Genomic DNA, 24,125 nt, shown 5'->3' on the forward strand with positions numbered 1-24,125 from the left:
TGAGAACATTCCCAGCACCAAAAGAATCCCTCCACGCTGCGAGATCTCCCTCACCAAACAAACTCTCTGTGTTTAATCACCCGCACAACTTCCAGCATCGAAGTGACTCAGTTTCTCTGTGATCTCAATGTAACATCTCTGGACGAAATCGCACCGACATGTCAATGCTCAGATCTCATTGGGTGATAAATAAAACACAAAGAATGAATTGGGAGTGTTTGCAATCCATCACTGATTATTTCTAATGTTACGCTCACCTCTAGCAGTAATACAGCACCTTCATGTTCCTTCTTAGCTTCAACCTGAGCCTGCACCAACAACAAAGAAACACTGTTTTAAAACGTGTTCAAAAATACCAATAAACAACACTTATATTCAGGAAAACACCATTTAGCCCATTGACTCACTTCCATCATCAGATGGACTGCACCTCAACATGATTTACCCAACTTCTGGCTAGTATTACCAAGAAAGCTGAGTGTCAGCTGCGGTCTTTACTATGAACAGGGTGTGAAGGGTAGATTGTGGGAAGTTAGGCCTCTCAGGAGGGATGCATCTGGATCTTTTCCTGGACAGCGTTGGATTGGAATTATGGATGGTCCAGTAAACATTCTGGGCCAGGCAAACTGCTCGAATGAGAAAGGCCCATCCAGTCTATCGTTTGCTGTTCTATGCCTGTTGTCACTCAGTCATTTCTGCATTTTCATCCCTGAGGCACCGTGCTGAATAATAATAGCCTCAAATTAACATTGTGGCCCTTTCTGGGTCAATCCACTGGAGTTTAGAAGAATCAGGGGGATCTCATAGAAACCTATAAAATTCTGACAGGGAGACACAGGTTATGGATAGAGGATGTTCCCAATGCCGGGGGAATCCAGAATTAGGCCACAGTTTAAGGATAAGCAGCAAACCTTTTAGGACTGAGGTGATGAGGAGAAATGTCTTCACCCAGAGAGGGGTGAGCCTGTGGGATTCACTGCCACAGAAAGTGGTCAAGGCCAAAACCCTGAGTGGTTTCAGAAAGGAGTTAGATATAGTTCTTGCGGCTAATGGGATCGGGGATATGGGGGGAGGGGGGCGTGGGGTGCATGTGGGATAGAACAAACAACAAAGAAAATTACAGCACAGGAACAGGCCCTTTGGTCCTCCGAGCCTGTGCCGACCCAGGTCATCTATCTAAACTGATCACCTATCTTCCAAGGATCTGTATCCCTCTGCTCCCTGTCCATTCATGCATCTGTCTAGATACATCTTAAATGATGCTATTGTGCCCGCCCCTACCACCTCCGCCGGCAACGCGTTCCAGGCACCCACCAGCCTCTGTGTAAAGAACTTTCCACGCATATCTCCCTTAAACTTTCCTCCTCTCACTTTGAACTCATGACCCGTAGTAATTGAGTCCTCCACTCTGGGAAAAAGCTTCTTGCTATCCACCCTGTCTAAACCCCTCATGATTTTGTGGACCTCAATCAGGTCCCCCCTCAATCTCCGTCTTTCTAATGAAAATAATCCTAATCTACTCAACCTCTCTTCATAGCTAGCACCCTCATACCAGGCAACATCCTGATGAACCTCCTCTGCACCCTCTCCAAAGCATCCACATCCTTTTGGTAATGTGGCGACCAGAACTGTACACAGTACTCCAAATGTGGCCGAACCAAAGTCCTATACAACTGCAACATGAACTGCCAACTCTTGTACTCAATACCCCGCCCAATGAAGGAAAGCATGCCATATGCCTTGTTGACCACCCTATTGACCTGCGTTGTCACCTTCAGGGAACAATGGACCTGAACACCCAGATCTCTCTGTTCATCAATTTTCCCCAGGACTTTTCCATTTATTGTATAGTTCACAAGATATGGGGGGAGTGTGGGAGTGTGGGATATGGGGGCAGTGTGGGATATGGGGGGGCAGTGTAGGATACGGGGGGAGTGTAGGATACGGGGGGAGTGTGGGATACGGGGTGACTGTGAGGTACGGGGTGAGTGTGGGATACGGGGGGGAATGTGGGATATGGGGGGCAGTGTGGGATATGGGGGGCAGTGTGGGATACGGGGGGCAGTGTGGGATACGGGGGGGGCAGTGTGGGGTATGGGGGGAGCGTGGGATACGGGGTGACTGTGGGGTATGGGGAAAGTGTGGGATATGGGGGGAGTGTGGGATACGTGGGGAGTGTGGGATATGTGAGGAGTGTGGGATATGAGGGACGTGTGGGATTAGGGTATTCAGTTCAATGATCAGCCACAATCACATTGAATAGTGGAGCATGCTCGAGGCGCCGAATGTTTGTGTTTCTGTGTAAGGAGATGGAGCATTGTTGCTGGAAAATATATGAATGGAATTTAGAACAAAACCATTGAATGCAGTCCCAGTCTGATAATTAGTGGCGAATACAATTGTCTGGGCTTTCCAACCTGCTTCAGAAATCTCTCTGGCCTGCAGGAGCTGGGTTGCTGTGGGAGAATCACACAATAATTCTCATCACAACGAAACCTCATGGTGCGATACAAGCCTCCCATTATTTCCCTGCTCCTCCCTGAATCCCAGCACATTTTCTCCTCTGTCCACAGGATTTTACCCAATGCCCCACGTAACTGAATGTTCCTCATTTCAGGAGCACATTCCGAACCAGAAACATTCATCGTGTTCAGAACAGCTCCTCATCCTTTCTCCCTGGTATTTTCCATGGACCGTGACACTGAAGGGAATATAACAGCTCACAGGGAGGAGTGTGTCATTGGCACAGACATGGGAATGGGGAAAGGGAATGGGGGATTGGGGCCAGCGGATGGAGGAATGGAGGGGGGAGCGGAGGATGGGGAAAGGGGAATGGGGAAAGGGGCACAGGGGATTGCGGTCGGGGGATAGGGAAGGGGATTGGGGAAATGGGAATGGGGGAAGGCGGATGGGGTATTGGGGCCAGGGGATGGGGGAATGGGGACGGTGGGGGGGGGGGCAGAGAATGGGGAAAGGGGAATGGGGGAAGGGGGAAGGGGCACAGGGGATTGCGGTTGGGGGACGGGGAAATGGGGACGGGGTACGGGGGATGGGGGATGGGGCATTGGGGTTGGGCGATGGGCGAATGAGGATGGGGGAATGGGGAACGGGGAACGGGAATGGGGGATTGGGGCTGGAGGATGGGGGAGTGGGGGATTGGGGCTGGAGGATGGGGGAGTGGGGGATTGGGGCTGGAGGATGGGGGAATGGGGGATTGGAGCTGGAGGATGGGGGAATGGGGGATTGGGGCTGGAGGATGGGGGAATGGGGATGGGGGAAGGGAGGGCGGTGGATGGGGAAAGGGGAAAGGGGGAAGGGGGACGGGGGATTGTGGTCGGGGCATAGGGAAGGGGGATGGGGAAATGGGAATGGGGGAAGGGGGATGGGGGATTGGGCCTGGAGGATGGGGGAATGGGGACGGGGGATAGGGAAGGGAGACTGGGAAATGGGAACGGGGGAAGGGGGATGGGGAAAATGGGGTGGAGGATGGGGAAAGGGGAAAGGGGAAAGGGGCAAGGGGGATGGGGGATGGGGAATTGGTGTCAGGGATGGGGAAGGGGGATGGAGGAATGAGGGACGGGGACGAGGGAAGTGGGATGAGGTTGAGGGATGGGGGGATGGGGATGGGGGAAGGCAGGCAGGGGATGGGGAAAGTGGGAAGGGGTCGGGGATGGGGGAAGGGGGTCAGGGGACGGGAAGAGGAAGGAGAGGTTTAGGGAGGGGGTTCCAAAGCTGGGGGCCCAGGTAGCTAGAGGACCAGACCCCAATGGCAGGGCAATATAATAAAGTGTGAAGCTGGATGAACACAGCAGGCCAAGCAGCATCTCAGGAGCACAAAAGCTGACATTTCGGGCCTAGACCCCCTCACCTTCCTGGACCTCTCAGTCTCCATCTCAGGCAACTAGCTTGTAACTGATGTCAATTTCAAGCCCACCGACTCCCACAGCTACCTAGAATACACCTCCTCCCACCCACCCTCCTGCAAAAATTCCATCCCCTATTCCCAATTCCTCCACCTCCGCCGCATCTGCTCCCAGGATAAGACATTCCACTCCCGCACATCCCAGATGTCCAAGCTTTTCAAGGACCGCAACTTTCCCCCAACAGTGGTCGAGAACGCCCTTGACCGCGCCTCCCGCATTTCCCGCTACACATCCCTCACACCCCGCCCCACACTACAACCGCCCAAAGAGGATCCCCCTCGTCCTCACACACCACCCCACCAACCTCCGGATACAACGCATCATCCTCCGACACTTGCGCCATCTACAATCCGACCCCACCACCCAAGACATTTTCCCATCCCCACCCTTGTCTGCTTTCCGGAGAGACCACTCTCTCCGTGACTCCCTTGTTCGCTCCACACTGCCCTCCAACCCCACCACACCCAGCACCTTCCGCTACAACTGCAGGAAATGCTACACTTTCCCCCACACCTCCTCCCTCAGCCCTATCCCAGGCCCCAAGATGACATTCCACATTAAGCAGAGGTTCACCTGCACATCTGCCAATGTGGCATCCTGTATCCATTGCACCCGGTGTGGCTTCCTCTACCTTGGGGAATCCAAGCGGAGGCTTGGGTACCGCTTTGCAGAACACCTCCGCTTGGTTCGCAATAAACAACTGCACCTCCCATTCGCAAACCATTTCCACTCCCCCTCCCATTCTTTAGATGACATGTCCATCATGGGCCTCCTGCAGTGCCACAATGATGCCACCCAATGGTTGCAGGAATAGCAACTCATATTCCGCCTGGGAACCCTGCAGCCCAATGGTATCAATGTGGACTTCACCAGCTTCATAATCTCCCCTTCCCCCACCGCATCCCAAAACCAGCCCAGTTCGTCCCCTCCCCCCATTGCATCACACAACCAGCCCAGCCCTTCCCCCCCACCCACTGCATCCCAAAACCAGTCCAGCCTGTCTCTGCCTCCCTAACCTGTTCTTCCTCTCACCCATCCCTTCCTCCCACCCCAAGCTGCACCTCCATTTCCTACCTACTAACCTCATCCCACCTCCTTGACCTGTCCATCTTACCTGGACTGACCTATCCCCTCCCTACCTCCCCACCTATACTCTCCTCTCCACCTATCTTCTTTTCTGTCCATCTTCGGTCCGCCTCCCCCTCTCTCCCTATTTATTCCAGAACCCTCACCCCATCCTTCTCTCTGATGAAGGGTCTAGGCCCGAAACGTCAGCTTTTGTGATCCTGAGATGCTGCTGGGCCTGTGTTCATCCAGCTTCGCACTTTGTTATCTTGGATTCTCCAGCATCTGCAGTTCCCATTATCTCTCATCCCCAATGGCAGGGCGATGTACTGGGGAATGGTAAAGCGTCTGGAACCCCAGAGGCAGTGGGGCTGGAAATGGTTATAGGGATTGGGATGGGAGAGTCCATAAAGAGTTTCTAAATGCAGTGAGGGTTCATGCTTTAACAGACCAGGAACCAGTGCAGGTCAGTGAGAACAGAGACTGAGCTGGGAGGGTATGACCCATCCCACACTGCCCCCTGGGCACAGGCTCTGACCCACCCCAACACTGCCCCCTGGGCACAGGCTCTGACCCACCCCACACTGCCCCCTGGGCCCAGGCTCTGACCGACCCCACACCGCCCCCAGGCACAGGCTCTGACCCACCCCACACTGCCCCCTGGGCCCAGGCTCTGACCTACCCCACACTGCCCCCTGGGCACAGGCTCTGACCCACCCCAACACTGCCCCCTGGGCACAGGCTCTGACCCACCCCCAACACTGCACCCCCACCCCTGGCCCTGGGCGTTACTCACCCTCCGAAGAAGCTCAATCTCTTGCTGCTTGCTCTTGAGAACAGCGAGAGCCTCCACATGCTCCAACTCCAACTGTTGGCGACGCCCAGCAGCTTCACGCATATGCTGCACAACAAAGGATAGAAGGGCATCAGGAATGGCCATGGTTTAGACCAAGATTCCAGAAAGAGAGGGAGAGAGGGAGGGGGGGTGGAAGAGAGAGAGAGAGAGAGGGAGAGAGAGAGAGAGAGAGAGAGAGGGAGAAAGAGAGAGGGAAAGAGAGGAGGATTGAGAAAGAGAAAGAGGCAAAAAGAAACACAGAGAGCAAGGAAAAACCAGACAGATACAGACAGAACATTGGGGAGAGAGAGAGAGAGAGAGTGAGGGAGGGTGCACAGGAGCGAGAATGAGAAAGCCCGTTCTGGAATATACCTCACCCTCACCTCTGACCCTGTCAGATGTCCCACTCGCTTGAGCCTTTGGCCAAGCTGGAGTTTAGTGGCAGCTCCATTGGGGGCTGGGCCTGTAGCCATGAAGGCCCCCAAACCCAGAAGGACGCTTCCCTAAACCTCTCCATCTCAACGTTCAGGAGCTCCCCAGAACCTCCCTCTAAGTTCGAGCTGTTCACATTCGCCCCCACATGGCCGCATTCTCGACTTCAGTGAGGCAGCATGGGATATTTTCCTGTGTTAGAGGTGCTACATAAATCCCAGTTAGGACGGAGAATGTTCTGGATCCGGCAAAATCTACAAACAGAGCCCAGAGGATAGAATAATAAACAGCTGTTCGAGGGATGCTCAGGCAGGACTGATGAGCTCTAATTACTGAATCTCTCGCCCGAACAGGCAGCATGGCTCTGACAGCCATCATTTCCAAGTGACATTCCAGAATTGTGAATTGAGGGAAAAGTACCAGAATTATTTCAGCAAAAATGGCACACCTTACAACACCGGCCCCACTCACAACACCGGCCCCACTCACAACCCCGACCCCATTCACAACACCGACCCCACTCACAACACCGACCCCATTCACAACACCGACCCCATTCACAACACCGACCCCATTCACAACACCGACCCCACTCACAACACCGACCCCATTCACAACACCGACCCCATTCACAACACCGACCCCACTCACAACACCGACCCCACTCACAACACCGACCCCACTCACAACACCGACCCCATTCACAACACCGACCCCATTCACAACACCGACCCCACTCACAACACCGGCCCCACTCACAACACCGACCCCATTCACAACACCGACCCCACTCACAACACCGACCCCACTCACAACACCGACCCCATTCACAACACCGGCCCCATTCACAACACCGACCCCACTCACAACACCGACCCCATTCACAACACCGACCCCATTCACAACACCGACCCCACTCACAACACCGACCCCACTCACAACACCGACCCCATTCACAACACCGACCCCATTCACAACACCGACCCCACTCACAACACCGACCCCACTCACAACACCGGCCCCACTCACAACACCGGCCCCACTCACAACACCGACCCCATTCACAACACCGACCCCATGTACAACACCGACCCCACTCACAACACCGACCCCATTCACAACACCGACCCCATTCACAACACCGACCCCACTCACAACACCGACCCCATTCACAACACCGGCCCCATTCACAACACCGACCCCATTCACAACACCGACCCCATTCACAACACCGACCCCATTCACAACACCGACCCCATTCACAACACCGACCCCATTCACAACACCGACCCCACTCACAACACCGACCCCACTCACAACACCGACCCCATTCACAACACCGACCCCACTCACAACACCGACCCCATTCACAACACCGACCCCACTCACAACACCGACCCCACTCACAACACCGACCCCATTCACAACACCGGCCCCACTCACAACACCGACCCCATTCACAACACCGACCCCATGTACAACACCGACCCCACTCACAACACCGACCCCATTCACAACACCGACCCCATGTACAACACCGACCCCACTCACAACACCGACCCCATTCACAACACCGACCCCATTCACAACACCGACCCCACTCACAACACCGGCCCCATTCACAACACCGACCCCACTCACAACACCGGCCCCACTCACAACACAGACCCCACTCACAACACCGACCCCACTCACAACACCGACCCCACTCACAACACCGACCCCATTCACAACACCGACCCCATTCACAACACCGGCCCCACTCACAACACCGACCCCATTCACAACACCGACCCCATTCACAACACCGACCCCACTCACAACACCGACCCCATTCACAACACCGACCCCATTCACAACACCGACCCCACTCACAACACCGACCCCACTCACAACACCGACCCCACTCACAACACCGGCCCCACTCACAACACCGACCCCACTCACAACACCGGCCCCATTCACAACACCGACCCCACTCACAACACCGACCCCATTCACAACACCGACCCCACTCACAACACCGACCCCATTCACAACACCGACCCCACTCACAACACCGACCCCACTCACAACACCGACCCCACTCACAACACCGACCCCACTCACAACACCGGCCCCACTCACAACACCGACCCCATTCACAACACCGACCCCATTCACAACACCGACCCCATTCACAACACCGACCCCACTCACAACACCGACCCCACTCACAACACCGGCCCCACTCACAACACCGAATCCCACTCACAACACCGACCCCATTCACAACACCGACCCCATTCACAACACCGACCCCATTCACAACACCGACCCCACTCACAACACCGACCCCACTCACAACACCGACCCCACTCACAACACCGACCCCATTCACAACACCGACCCCATTCACAACACCGACCCCACTCACAACACCGGCCCCACTCACAACACCGACCCCACTCACAACACCGACCCCACTCACAACACCGACCCCACTCACAACACCGACCCCACTCACAACACCGACCCCACTCACAACACCGACCCCACTCACAACACCGGCCCCATTCACAACACCGACCCCACTCACAACACCGACCCCATTCACAACACCGGCCCCACTCACAACACCGACCCCACTCACAACACCGACCCCACTCACAACACCGACCCCATTCACAACACCGACCCCACTCACAACACCGACCCCATTCACAACACCGACCCCATTCACAACACCGACCCCATTCACAACACCGACCCCATTCACAACACCGGCCCCACTCACAACACCGACCCCACTCACAACACCGACCCCACTCACAACACCGACCCCATTCACAACACCGACCCCACTCACAACACCGACCCCATTCACAACACCGACCCCATTCACAACACCGACCCCATTCACAACACCGACCCCATGTACAACACCGGCCCCAATCACAACACCGACCCCATTCACAACACCGACCCCACTCACAACACCGACCCCATTCACAACACCGGCCCCACTCACAACACCGACCCCATTCACAACACCGACCCCATTCACAACACCGGCCCCATTCACAACACCGACCCCACTCACAACACCGACCCCATTCACAACACCGGCCCCACTCACAACACCGACCCCATTCACAACACCGACCCCACTCACAACACCGACCCCATTCACAACACAGACCCCATTCACAACACCGACCCCACTCACAACACCGACCCCACTCACAACACCGACCCCATGTACAACACCGGCCCCAATCACAACACCGACCCCATTCACAACACCGACCCCATTCACAACACCGACCCCATTCACAACACCGACCCCATTCACAACACCGACCCCACTCACAACACCGACCCCATTCACAACACCGACCCCATTCACAACACCGACCCCATTCACAACACCGACCCCACTCACAACACCGACCCCATTCACAACACCGACCCCACTCACAACACCGACCCCACTCACAACACCGACCCCATTCACAACACCGACCCCACTCACAACACCGACCCCATTCACAACACAGACCCCACTCACAACACCGACCCCACTCACAACACCGACCCCATTCACAACACCGACCCCATTCACAACACCGACCCCACTCACAACACCGGCCCCACTCACAACACCGACCCCACTCACAACACCGGCCCCACTCACAACACCGACCCCATGTACAACACCGACCCCACTCACAACACCGACCCCACTCACAACACCGACCCCACTCACAACACCGACCCCATTCACAACACCGACCCCACTCACAACACCGACCCCACTCACAACACCGACCCCACTCACAACACCGACCCCACTCACAACACCGGCCCCACTCACAACACCGACCCCATTCACAACACCGACCCCACTCACAACACCGACCCCACTCACAACACCGACCCCACTCACAACACCGACCCCACTCACAACACCGACCCCACTCACAACACCGACCCCACTCACAACACCGACCCCACTCACAACACCGACCCCACTCACAACACCGGCCCCATTCACAACACCGACCCCACTCACAACACCGACCCCATTCACAACACCGACCCCACTCACAACACCGGCCCCATTCACAACACCGACCCCACTCACAACACCGACCCCATTCACAACACCGACCCCATTCACAACACCGACCCCATTCACAACACCGGCCCCACTCACAACACCGACCCCACTCACAACACCGACCCCACTCACAACACCGACCCCACTCACAACACCGACCCCACTCACAACACCGACCCCACTCACAACACCGACCCCACTCACAACACCGACCCCACTCACAACACCGGCCCCATTCACAACACCGACCCCACTCACAACACCGACCCCACTCACAACACCGACCCCACTCACAACACCGACCCCACTCACAACACCGACCCCACTCACAACACCGGCCCCACTCACAACACCGACCCCACTCACAACACCGACCCCATTCACAACACCGACCCCATTCACAACACCGACCCCATTCACAACACCGACCCCATTCACAACACCGACCCCACTCACAACACCGACCCCACTCACAACACCGACCCCACTCACAACACCGACCCCATTCACAACACCGACCCCATTCACAACACCGACCCCATTCACAACACCGACCCCACTCACAACACCGGCCCCACTCACAACACCGACCCCACTCACAACACCGGCCCCACTCACAACACCGACCCCATGTACAACACCGACCCCACTCACAACACCGACCCCATTCACAACACAGACCCCACTCACAACACCGACCCCACTCACAACACCGACCCCATTCACAACACCGACCCCATTCACAACACCGACCCCACTCACAACACCGGCCCCACTCACAACACCGACCCCACTCACAACACCGGCCCCACTCACAACACCGACCCCATGTACAACACCGACCCCACTCACAACACCGACCCCACTCACAACACCGACCCCACTCACAACACCGACCCCATTCACAACACCGACCCCACTCACAACACCGACCCCACTCACAACACCGACCCCACTCACAACACCGACCCCACTCACAACACCGGCCCCACTCACAACACCGACCCCATTCACAACACCGACCCCACTCACAACACCGACCCCATTCACAACACCGGCCCCACTCACAACACCGACCCCACTCACAACACCGACCCCACTCACAACACCGACCCCACTCACAACACCGACCCCACTCACAACACCGACCCCACTCACAACACCGACCCCACTCACAACACCGACCCCACTCACAACACCGACCCCACTCACAACACCGACCCCATTCACAACACCGGCCCCACTCACAACACCGACCCCATTCACAACACCGACCCCATTCACAACACCGACCCCATTCACAACACCGACCCCCTTCACAACACCGACCCCCTTCACAACACCGACCCCACTCACAACACCGACCCCATTCACAACACCGACCCCATTCACAACACCGACCCCACTCACAACACCGACCCCCTTCACAACACCGACCCCACTCACAACACCGACCCCCTTCACAACACCGACCCCACTCACAACACCGACCCCACTCACAACACCGACCCCACTCACAACACCGACCCCACTCACAACACCGACCCCACTCACAACACCGGCCCCATTCACAACACCGACCCCACTCACAACACCGACCCCACTCACAACACCGACCCCATTCACAACACCGAACCCACTCACAACACCGACCCCATTCACAACACCGACCCCACTCACAACACCGACCCCATTCACAACACCGACCCCATTCACAACACCGACCCCATTCACAACACCGACCCCACTCACAACACCGACCCCACTCACAACACCGACCCCATTCACAACACCGACCCCACTCACAACACCGGCCCCATTCACAACACCGACCCCATTCACAACACCGACCCCACTCACAACACCGACCCCACTCACAACACCGACCCCATTCACAACACCGACCCCACTCACAACACCGACCCCACTCACAACACAGACCCCACTCACAACACAGACCCCACTCACAACACAGACCCCATTCACAACACCGACCCCACTCACAACACCGACCCCACTCACAACACCGACCCCATTCACAACACCGGCCCCATTCACAACACCGACCCCATTCACAACACCGACCCCACTCACAACACCGACCCCACTCACAACACCGACCCCATTCACAACACCGACCCCATTCACAACACCGGCCCCATTCACAACACCGGCCCCATTCACAACACCGACCCCACTCACAACACCGACCCCACTCACAACACCGACCCCACTCACAACACCGACCCCACTCACAACACCGACCCCACTCACAACACCGACCCCACTCACAACACCGACCCCATTCACAACACCGACCCCACTCACAACACCGACCCCATTCACAACACCGACCCCATTCACAACACCGACCCCACTCACAACACCGGCCCCATTCACAACACCGACCCCATTCACAACACCGGCCCCACTCACAACACCGACCCCACTCACAACACCGACCCCATTCACAACACCGACCCCATTCACAACAATGACCCCATTCACAACACCGGCCCCATTCACAACACCGACCCCATTCACAACACCGACCCCACTCACAACACCGACCCCATTCACAACACCGGCCCCATTCACAACACCGGCCCCACTCACAACCCCGACCCCATTCACAACACCGACCCCATTCACAACACCGACCCCATTCACAACACCGACCCCACTCACAACACCGACCCCACTCACAACACCGACCCCATTCACAACACCGACCCCATTCACAACACCGGCCCCACTCACAACACCGACCCCACTCACAACACCGACCCCACTCACAACACCGAACCCACTCACAACACCGACCCCATTCACAACACCGACCCCATTCACAACACCGACCCCATTCACAACACCGACCCCACTCACAACACCGGCCCCACTCACAACACCGACCCCACTCACAACACCGGCCCCACTCACAACACCGACCCCACTCACAACACCGACCCCACTCACAACACCGACCCCACTCACAACACCGACCCCACTCACAACACCGGCCCCACTCACAACACCGGCCCCACTCACAACACCGACCCCACTCACAACACCGACCCCACTCACAACACCGACCCCACTCACAACACCGACCCCACGCACTACACCGACCCCACTCACAACACCGACCCCACTCACAACACCGACCCCATTCACAACACCGACCCCACTCACAACACCGACCCCATTCACAACACCGACCCCATTCACAACACCGACCCCATTCACAACACCGACCCCACTCACAACACCGACCCCATTCACAACACCGACCCCATTCACAACACCGACCCCATTCACAACACCGACCCCATTCACAACACCGACCCCACTCACAACACCGACCCCACTCACAACACCGACCCCACTCACAACACCGACCCCATTCACAACACCGACCCCATTCACAACACCGACCCCACTCACAACACCGACCCCATTCACAAGACCGACCCCATTCACAACACCGACCCCACTCACAACCCCGACCCCATTCACAACACCGACCCCACTCACAACACCGACCCCACTCACAACACCGACCCCATTCACAACACCGACCCCACTCACAACATCGACCCCATTCACAAGACCGACCCCATTCACAACACCGGCCCCATTCACAACACCGACCCCATTCACAACACCGACCCCACTCACAACACCGACCCCATTCACAACACCGACCCCATTCACAACACCGACCCCATTCACAACACCGACCCCACTCACAACACCGACCCCACTCACAACACCGACCCCATTCACAACACCGACCCCATGTACAACACCGGCCCCACTCACAACACCGACCCCACTCACAACACCGGCCCCACTCACAACACCGACCCCATTCACAACACCGACCCCACTCACAACACCGACCCCACTCACAACACCGACCCCACTCACAACACCGACCCCATTCACAACACCGACCCCACTCACAACACCGACCCCACTCACAACACCGACCCCATTCACAACACCGACCCCACTCACAACACCGACCCCACTCACAACACCGGCCCCACTCACAACACCGACCCCATTCACAACACCGACCCCATTCACAACACCGACCCCATTCACAACACCGACCCCACTCACAACACCGACCCCACTCACAACACCGACCCCACTCACAACACCGACCCCATTCACAACACCGACCCCACTCACAACACCGACCCCACTCACAACACCGACCCCATTCACAACACCGACCCCATGTACAACACCGACCCCACTCACAACACCGACCCCATTCACAACACCGACCCCACTCACAACACCGGCCCCATTCACAACACCGACCCCACTCACAACACCGACCCCACTCACAACACCGGCCCCACTCACAACACCGACCCCATTCACAACACCGACCCCACTCACAACACCGACTCCACTCACAACACCGGCCCCACTCACAACACCGACCCCATTCACAACACCGACCCCATTCACAACACCGACCCCACTCACAACACCGACCCCACTCACAACACCGACCCCATTCACAACACCGACCCCACTCACAACACCGACCCCACTCACAACACCGACCCCACTCACAACACCGACCCCACTCACAACACCGACCCCATTCACAACACCGACCCCATTCACAACACCGACCCCATTCACAACACCGACCCCACTCACAACACCGACCCCACTCACAACACCGACCCCATTCACAACACCGACCCCACTCACAACACCGACCCCACTCACAACACCGACCCCACTCACAACACCGACCCCATTCACAACACCGACCCCATTCACAACACCGACCCCATTCACAACACCGGCCCCACTCACAACACCGACCCCATTCACAACACCGACCCCATTCACAACACCGACCCCACTCACAACACCGACCCCACTCACAACACCGACCCCACTCACAACACCGACCCCATTCACAACACCGACCCCATTCACAACACAGACCCCACTCACAACACCGGCCCCACTCACAACACCGACCCCACTCACAACACAGACCCCATTCACAACACCGGCCCCATTCACAACACCGGCCCCACTCACAACACCGACCCCATTCACAACACCGACCCCATTCACAACACCGGCCCGATTCACAACACCGACCCCATTCACAACACCGGCCCCACTCACAACACCGACCCCACTCACAACACCGGCCCCATTCACAACACCGACCCCATTCACAACACCGACCCCATTCACAACACCGACCCCACTCACAACACCGACCCCACTCACAACACCGACCCCATGTACAACACCGACCCCACTCACAACACCGACCCCATGTACAACACCGACCCCATTCACAACACCGACCCCATTCACAACACCGACCCCACTCACAACACCGGCCCCACTCACAACACCGACCCCATTCACAACACCGGCCCCATTCACAACACCGACCCCATTCACAACACCGACCCCATTCACAACACCGGCCCGATTCACAACACCGACCCCATTCACAACACCGACCCCACTCACAACACCGACCCCATTCACAACACCGGCCCCATTCACAACACCGACCCCATTCACAACACCGACCCCATTCACAACACCGACCCCACTCACAACACCGACCCCACTCACAACACCGACCCCATGTACAACACCGACCCCACTCACAACACCGACCCCATTCACAACACCGACCCCATTCACAACACCGACCCCACTCACAACACCGACCCCACTCACAACACCGACCCCATGTACAACACCGACCCCACTCACAACACCGACCCCATTCACAACACCGACCCCATTCACAACACCGACCCCATTCACAACACCGACCCCACTCACAACACCGACCCCATTCACAACCCCGACCCCACTCACAACACCGACCCCACTCACAACACCGACCCCACTCACAACACCGGCCCCATTCACAACACCGACCCCACTCACAACACCGACCCCACTCACAACACCGACCCCACTCACAACACCGGCCCCACTCACAACACAGACCCCACTCACAACACCGACCCCACTCACAACACCGACCCCACTCACAACACCGACCCCATTCACAACACCGACCCCACTCACAACACCGACCCCACTCACAACACCGACCCCATTCACAACACCGACCCCATTCACAACACCGACCCCACTCACAACACCGACCCCACTCACAACACCGACCCCATTCACAACACCGGCCCCATTCACAACACCGACCCCATTCACAACACCGACCCCATTCACAACACCGGCCCCACTCACAACACCGACCCCACTCACAACACCGACCCCATTCACAACACCGACCCCATTCACAACACCGACCCCACTCACAACACCGACCCCATTCACAACACCGACCCCATTCACAACACCGGCCCCACTCACAACACCGACCCCACTCACAACACCGACCCCACTCACAACACCGACCCCACTCACAACACCGACCCCACTCACAACACCGACCCCATTCACAACACCGACCCCACTCACAACACAGACCCCATTCACAACACCGACCCCACTCACAACACCGACCCCACTCACAACACCGACCCCATTCACAACACCGGCCCCATTCACAACACCGACCCCATTCACAACACCGGCCCCATTCACAACACCGGCCCCATTCACAACACCGACCCCATTCACAACACCGACCCCATTCACAACACCGGCCCCATTCACAACACCGACCCCATTCACAACACAGACCCCACTCACAACACCGACCCCACTCACAACACCGACCCCACTCACAACACCGGCCCCATTCACAACACCGGCCCCATGTACAACACCGACCCCATTCACAACACCGACCCCATGTACAACACCGGCCCCACTCACAACACCGGCCCCATTCACAACACCGACCCCATTCACAACACCGACCCCATTCACAACACCGACCCCATTCACAACACCGACCCCATTCACAACACCGACCCCACTCACAACACCGACCCCACTCACAACACAGACCCCATTCACAACACCGGCCCCACTCACAACACCGGCCCCATTCACAACACCGACCCCACTCACAACACCGACCCCACTCACAACACCGACCCCACTCACAACACCGACCCCATTCACAACACCGACCCCACTCACAACACCGGCCCCATTCACAACACCGACCCCATTCACAACACCGACCCCAATCACAACACCGACCCCATTCACAACACCGACCCCACTCACAACACCGACCCCACTCACAACACCGACCCCATTCACAACACCGACCCCACTCACAACACCGACCCCACTCACAACACCGACCCCATTCACAACACCGACCCCACTCACAACACCGACCCCACTCACAACACCGGCCCCACTCACAACACCGACCCCACTCACAACACCGACCCCATTCACAACACCGACCCCACTCACAACACCGACCCCACTCACAACACCGACCCCACTCACAACACCGACCCCACTCACAACACCGACCCCACTCACAACACCGGCCCCATTCACAACACCGACCCCACTCACAACACCGACCCCACTCACAACACCGACCCCACTCACAACACCGACCCCACTCACAACACCGACCCCATTCACAACACCGACCCCACTCACAACACCGACCCCACTCACAACACCGACCCCATTCACAACACCGACCCCACTCACAACACCGACCCCACTCACAACACCGACCCCATTCACAACCCCGACCCCACTCACAACACCGACCCCACTCACAACACCGGCCCCATTCACAACACCGACCCCATTCACAACACCGGCCCCATTCACAACACCGACCCCACTCACAACACCGACCCCACTCACAACACCGACCCCACTCACAACACCGACCCCACTCACAACACCGACCCCATTCACAACACCGACCCCACTCACAACACCGACCCCACTCACAACACCGACCCCATTCACAACACCGACCCCACTCACAACACCGACCCCACTCACAACACCGACCCCATTCACAACACCGACCCCATTCACAACACCGACCCCATTCACAACACCGGCCCCATTCACAACACCGGCCCCATTCACAACACCGACCCCATTCACAACACCGACCCCACTCACAACACCGGCCCCATTCACAACACCGACCCCATTCACAACACCGACCCCACTCACAACACCGACCCCACTCACAACTTCGACCCCACTCACAACACCGGCCCCATTCACAACACCGGCCCCATTCACAACACCGACCCCACTCACAACACCGACCCCACTCACAACACCGACCCCATTCACAACACCGACCCCACTCACAACACCGACCCCACTCACAACACCGAACCCATTCACAACACCGACCCCATTCACAACACCGACCCCACTCACAACACCGACCCCATTCACAACACCGACCCCACTCACAACACCGACCCCACTCACAACACCGACCCCACTCACAACACCGGCCCCATGTACAACACCGACCCCATTCACAACACAGACCCCACTCACAACACCGACCCCACTCACAACACCGACCCCATTCACAACACCGACCCCACTCACAACACCGACCCCACTCACAACACCGACCCCATTCACAACACCGACCCCATTCACAACACCGGCCCCACTCACAACACCGACCCCATTCACAACACCGACCCCATTCACAACACCGACCCCATTCACAACACCGACCCCATTCACAACACCGACCCCATTCACAACACCGACCCCACTCACAACACCGACCCCACTCACAACACCGACCCCACTCACAACACCGGCCCCATGTACAACACCGACCCCATTCACAACACAGACCCCACTCACAACACCGACCCCACTCACAACACCGACCCCATTCACAACACCGACCCCACTCACAACACCGACCCCACTCACAACACCGACCCCACTCACAACACCGACCCCATTCACAACACCGACCCCATTCACAACACCGACCCCATTCACAACACCGACCCCACTCACAACACCGGCCCCATTCACAACACCGACCCCATTTACAACACCGACCCCACTCACAACACCGACCCCATTCACAACACCGACCCCACTCACAACACCGACCCCACTCACAACACCGACCCCATTCACAACACCGGCCCCATTCACAACACCGGCCCCACTCACAACACCGACCCCACTCACAACACCGACCCCACTCACAACACCGACCCCATTCACAACACCGGCCCCATTCACAACACCGGCCCCACTCACAACACCGACCCCACTCACAATACCGGCCCCACTCACAACACCGACCCCACTCACAACACCGACCCCACTCACAACACCGGCCCCACTCACAACACCGACCCCACTCACAACACCGGCCCCATTCACAACACCGACCCCACTCACAACACCGACCCCACTCACAACACCGACCCCATTCACAACACCGGCCCCATTCACAACACCGACCCCACTCACAACACCGGCCCCATTCACAACACCGACCCCACTCACAACACCGACCCCACTCACAACACCGGCCCCATTCACAACACCGACCCCACTCACAACACCGACCCCACTCACAACACCGACCCCATTCACAACACCGACCCCACTCACAACACCGACCCCATTCACAACACCGACCCCACTCACAACACCGACCCCACTCACAACACCGGCCCCATTCACAACACCGACCCCATTCACAACACCGACCCCATTCACAACACCGACCCCATTCACAACACCGACCCCATGTACAACACCGACCCCACTCACAACACCGACCCCATTCACAACACCGACCCCACTCACAACACCGACCCCATTCACAACACCGACCCCATTCACAACACCGACCCCATTCACAACACCGACCCCATGTACAACACCGACCCCACTCACAACACCGACCCCACTCACAACACCGACCCCATTCACAACACCGACCCCATGTACAACACCGACCCCATTCACAACACCGACCCCATTCACAACACCGACCCCACTCACAACACCGACCCCATTCACAACACCGACCCCATTCACAACACCGACCCCATTCACAACACCGACCCCATGTACAACACCGACCCCACTCACAACACCGGCCCCACTCACAACACCGACCCCATTCACAACACCGGCCCCATTCACAACACCGACCCCATGTACAACACCGACCCCATTCACAACACCGACCCCATTCACAACACCGACCCCACTCACAACACCGACCCCATTCACAACACCGACCCCATTCACAACACCGACCCCATGTACAACACCGACCCCACTCACAACACCGACCCCACTCACAACACCGGCCCCATTCACAACACCGACCCCATTCACAACACCGATCCCACTCACAACACCGACCCCATTCACAACACCGACCCCACTCACAACACCGACCCCACTCACAACACCGACCCCACTCACAACACCGACCCCATTCACAACACCGACCCCACTCACAACACCGACCCCATTCACAACACCGGCCCCACTCACAACACCGACCCCACTCACAACACCGACCCCATTCACAACACCGACCCCACTCACAACACCGACCCCACTCACAACACCGACCCCACTCACAACACCGACCCCACTCACAACACCGACCCCATTCACAACACAGACCCCATGTACAACACCGACCCCACTCACAACACCGACCCCACTCACAACACCGACCCCACTCACAACACCGACCCCACTCACAACACCGACCCCACTCACAACACCGACCCCACTCACAACACCGACCCCATTCACAACACCGACCCCATGTACAACACCGACCCCACTCACAACACCGACCCCACTCACAACACCGACCCCATTCACAACACCGACCCCATTCACAACACCGATCCCACTCACAACACCGACCCCATTCACAACACCGACCCCATTCACAACACCGACCCCATGTACAACACCGACCCCACTCACAACACCGACCCCATTCACAACACCGACCCCACTCACAACACCGACCCCACTCACAACACCGACCCCATTCACAACACCGACCCCACTCACAACACCGGCCCCATTCACAACACCGACCCCACTCACAACACCGACCCCACTCACAACACCGACCCCATTCACAACACCGAACCCACTCACAACACCGACCCCATTCACAACACCGACCCCACTCACAACACCGACCCCATTCACAACACCGACCCCATTCACAACACCGACCCCATTCACAACACCGACCCCACTCACAACACCGACCCCACTCACAACACCGACCCCATTCACAACACCGACCCCACTCACAACACCGGCCCCATTCACAACACCGACCCCATTCACAACACCGACCCCACTCACAACACCGACCCCACTCACAACACCGACCCCATTCACAACACCGACCCCACTCACAACACCGACCCCACTCACAACACAGACCCCACTCACAACACAGACCCCACTCACAACACAGACCCCATTCACAACACCGACCCCACTCACAACACCGACCCCACTCACAACACCGACCCCATTCACAACACCGGCCCCATTCACAACACCGACCCCATTCACAACACCGACCCCACTCACAACACCGACCCCACTCACAACACCGACCCCATTCACAACACCGACCCCATTCACAACACCGGCCCCATTCACAACACCGGCCCCATTCACAACACCGACCCCACTCACAACACCGACCCCACTCACAACACCGACCCCACTCACAACACCGACCCCACTCACAACACCGACCCCACTCACAACACCGACCCCACTCACAACACCGACCCCATTCACAACACCGACCCCACTCACAACACCGACCCCATTCACAACACCGACCCCATTCACAACACCGACCCCACTCACAACACCGGCCCCATTCACAACACCGACCCCATTCACAACACCGGCCCCACTCACAACACCGACCCCACTCACAACACCGACCCCATTCACAACACCGACCCCATTCACAACAATGACCCCATTCACAACACCGGCCCCATTCACAACACCGACCCCATTCACAACACCGACCCCACTCACAACACCGACCCCATTCACAACACCGGCCCCATTCACAACACCGGCCCCACTCACAACCCCGACCCCATTCACAACACCGACCCCATTCACAACACCGACCCCATTCACAACACCGACCCCACTCACAACACCGACCCCACTCACAACACCGACCCCATTCACAACACCGACCCCATTCACAACACCGGCCCCACTCACAACACCGACCCCACTCACAACACCGACCCCACTCACAACACCGAACCCACTCACAACACCGACCCCATTCACAACACCGACCCCATTCACAACACCGACCCCATTCACAACACCGACCCCACTCACAACACCGGCCCCACTCACAACACCGACCCCACTCACAACACCGGCCCCACTCACAACACCGACCCCACTCACAACACCGACCCCACTCACAACACCGACCCCACTCACAACACCGACCCCACTCACAACACCGGCCCCACTCACAACACCGGCCCCACTCACAACACCGACCCCACTCACAACACCGACCCCACTCACAACACCGACCCCACTCACAACACCGACCCCACGCACTACACCGACCCCACTCACAACACCGACCCCACTCACAACACCGACCCCATTCACAACACCGACCCCACTCACAACACCGACCCCATTCACAACACCGACCCCATTCACAACACCGACCCCATTCACAACACCGACCCCACTCACAACACCGACCCCATTCACAACACCGACCCCATTCACAACACCGACCCCATTCACAACACCGACCCCATTCACAACACCGACCCCACTCACAACACCGACCCCACTCACAACACCGACCCCACTCACAACACCGACCCCATTCACAACACCGACCCCATTCACAACACCGACCCCACTCACAACACCGACCCCATTCACAAGACCGACCCCATTCACAACACCGACCCCACTCACAACCCCGACCCCATTCACAACACCGACCCCACTCACAACACCGACCCCACTCACAACACCGACCCCATTCACAACACCGACCCCACTCACAACATCGACCCCATTCACAAGACCGACCCCATTCACAACACCGGCCCCATTCACAACACCGACCCCATTCACAACACCGACCCCACTCACAACACCGACCCCATTCACAACACCGACCCCATTCACAACACCGACCCCATTCACAACACCGACCCCACTCACAACACCGACCCCACTCACAACACCGACCCCATTCACAACACCGACCCCATGTACAACACCGGCCCCACTCACAACACCGACCCCACTCACAACACCGGCCCCACTCACAACACCGACCCCATTCACAACACCGACCCCACTCACAACACCGACCCCACTCACAACACCGACCCCACTCACAACACCGACCCCATTCACAACACCGACCCCACTCACAACACCGACCCCACTCACAACACCGACCCCATTCACAACACCGACCCCACTCACAACACCGACCCCACTCACAACACCGGCCCCACTCACAACACCGACCCCATTCACAACACCGACCCCATTCACAACACCGACCCCATTCACAACACCGACCCCACTCACAACACCGACCCCACTCACAACACCGACCCCACTCACAACACCGACCCCATTCACAACACCGACCCCACTCACAACACCGACCCCACTCACAACACCGACCCCATTCACAACACCGACCCCATGTACAACACCGACC

At 57.7% G+C, this 24,125-nt stretch overlaps 1 protein-coding gene across 9 annotated transcripts in view; it reads right to left on the bottom strand.

The window, feature by feature from the left end:
* rimbp2b (RIMS binding protein 2b) overlaps window positions 1–24,125 on the bottom strand; it is a 352,244-nt gene that overhangs the window by 116,656 nt on the left and 211,463 nt on the right. For all 9 annotated transcript variants that reach the window (XM_059654874.1, XM_059654875.1, XM_059654876.1 and 6 more), the window contains 2 exons: window positions 5,785–5,889; window positions 258–308 (listed from right to left, as the gene is read on the bottom strand). In XM_059654874.1, coding sequence (XP_059510857.1) covers window positions 258–308; window positions 5,785–5,886 — 153 coding nt within the window. In that variant the 5' untranslated portion in view covers window positions 5,887–5,889. The remainder of the gene's footprint in view (window positions 1–257; window positions 309–5,784; window positions 5,890–24,125) is intronic.

Source organism: Stegostoma tigrinum, chromosome 26 (genome assembly GCF_030684315.1).
Source record: "Stegostoma tigrinum isolate sSteTig4 chromosome 26, sSteTig4.hap1, whole genome shotgun sequence".
Taxonomy (NCBI): Eukaryota; Metazoa; Chordata; class Chondrichthyes; order Orectolobiformes; family Stegostomatidae; genus Stegostoma; species Stegostoma tigrinum.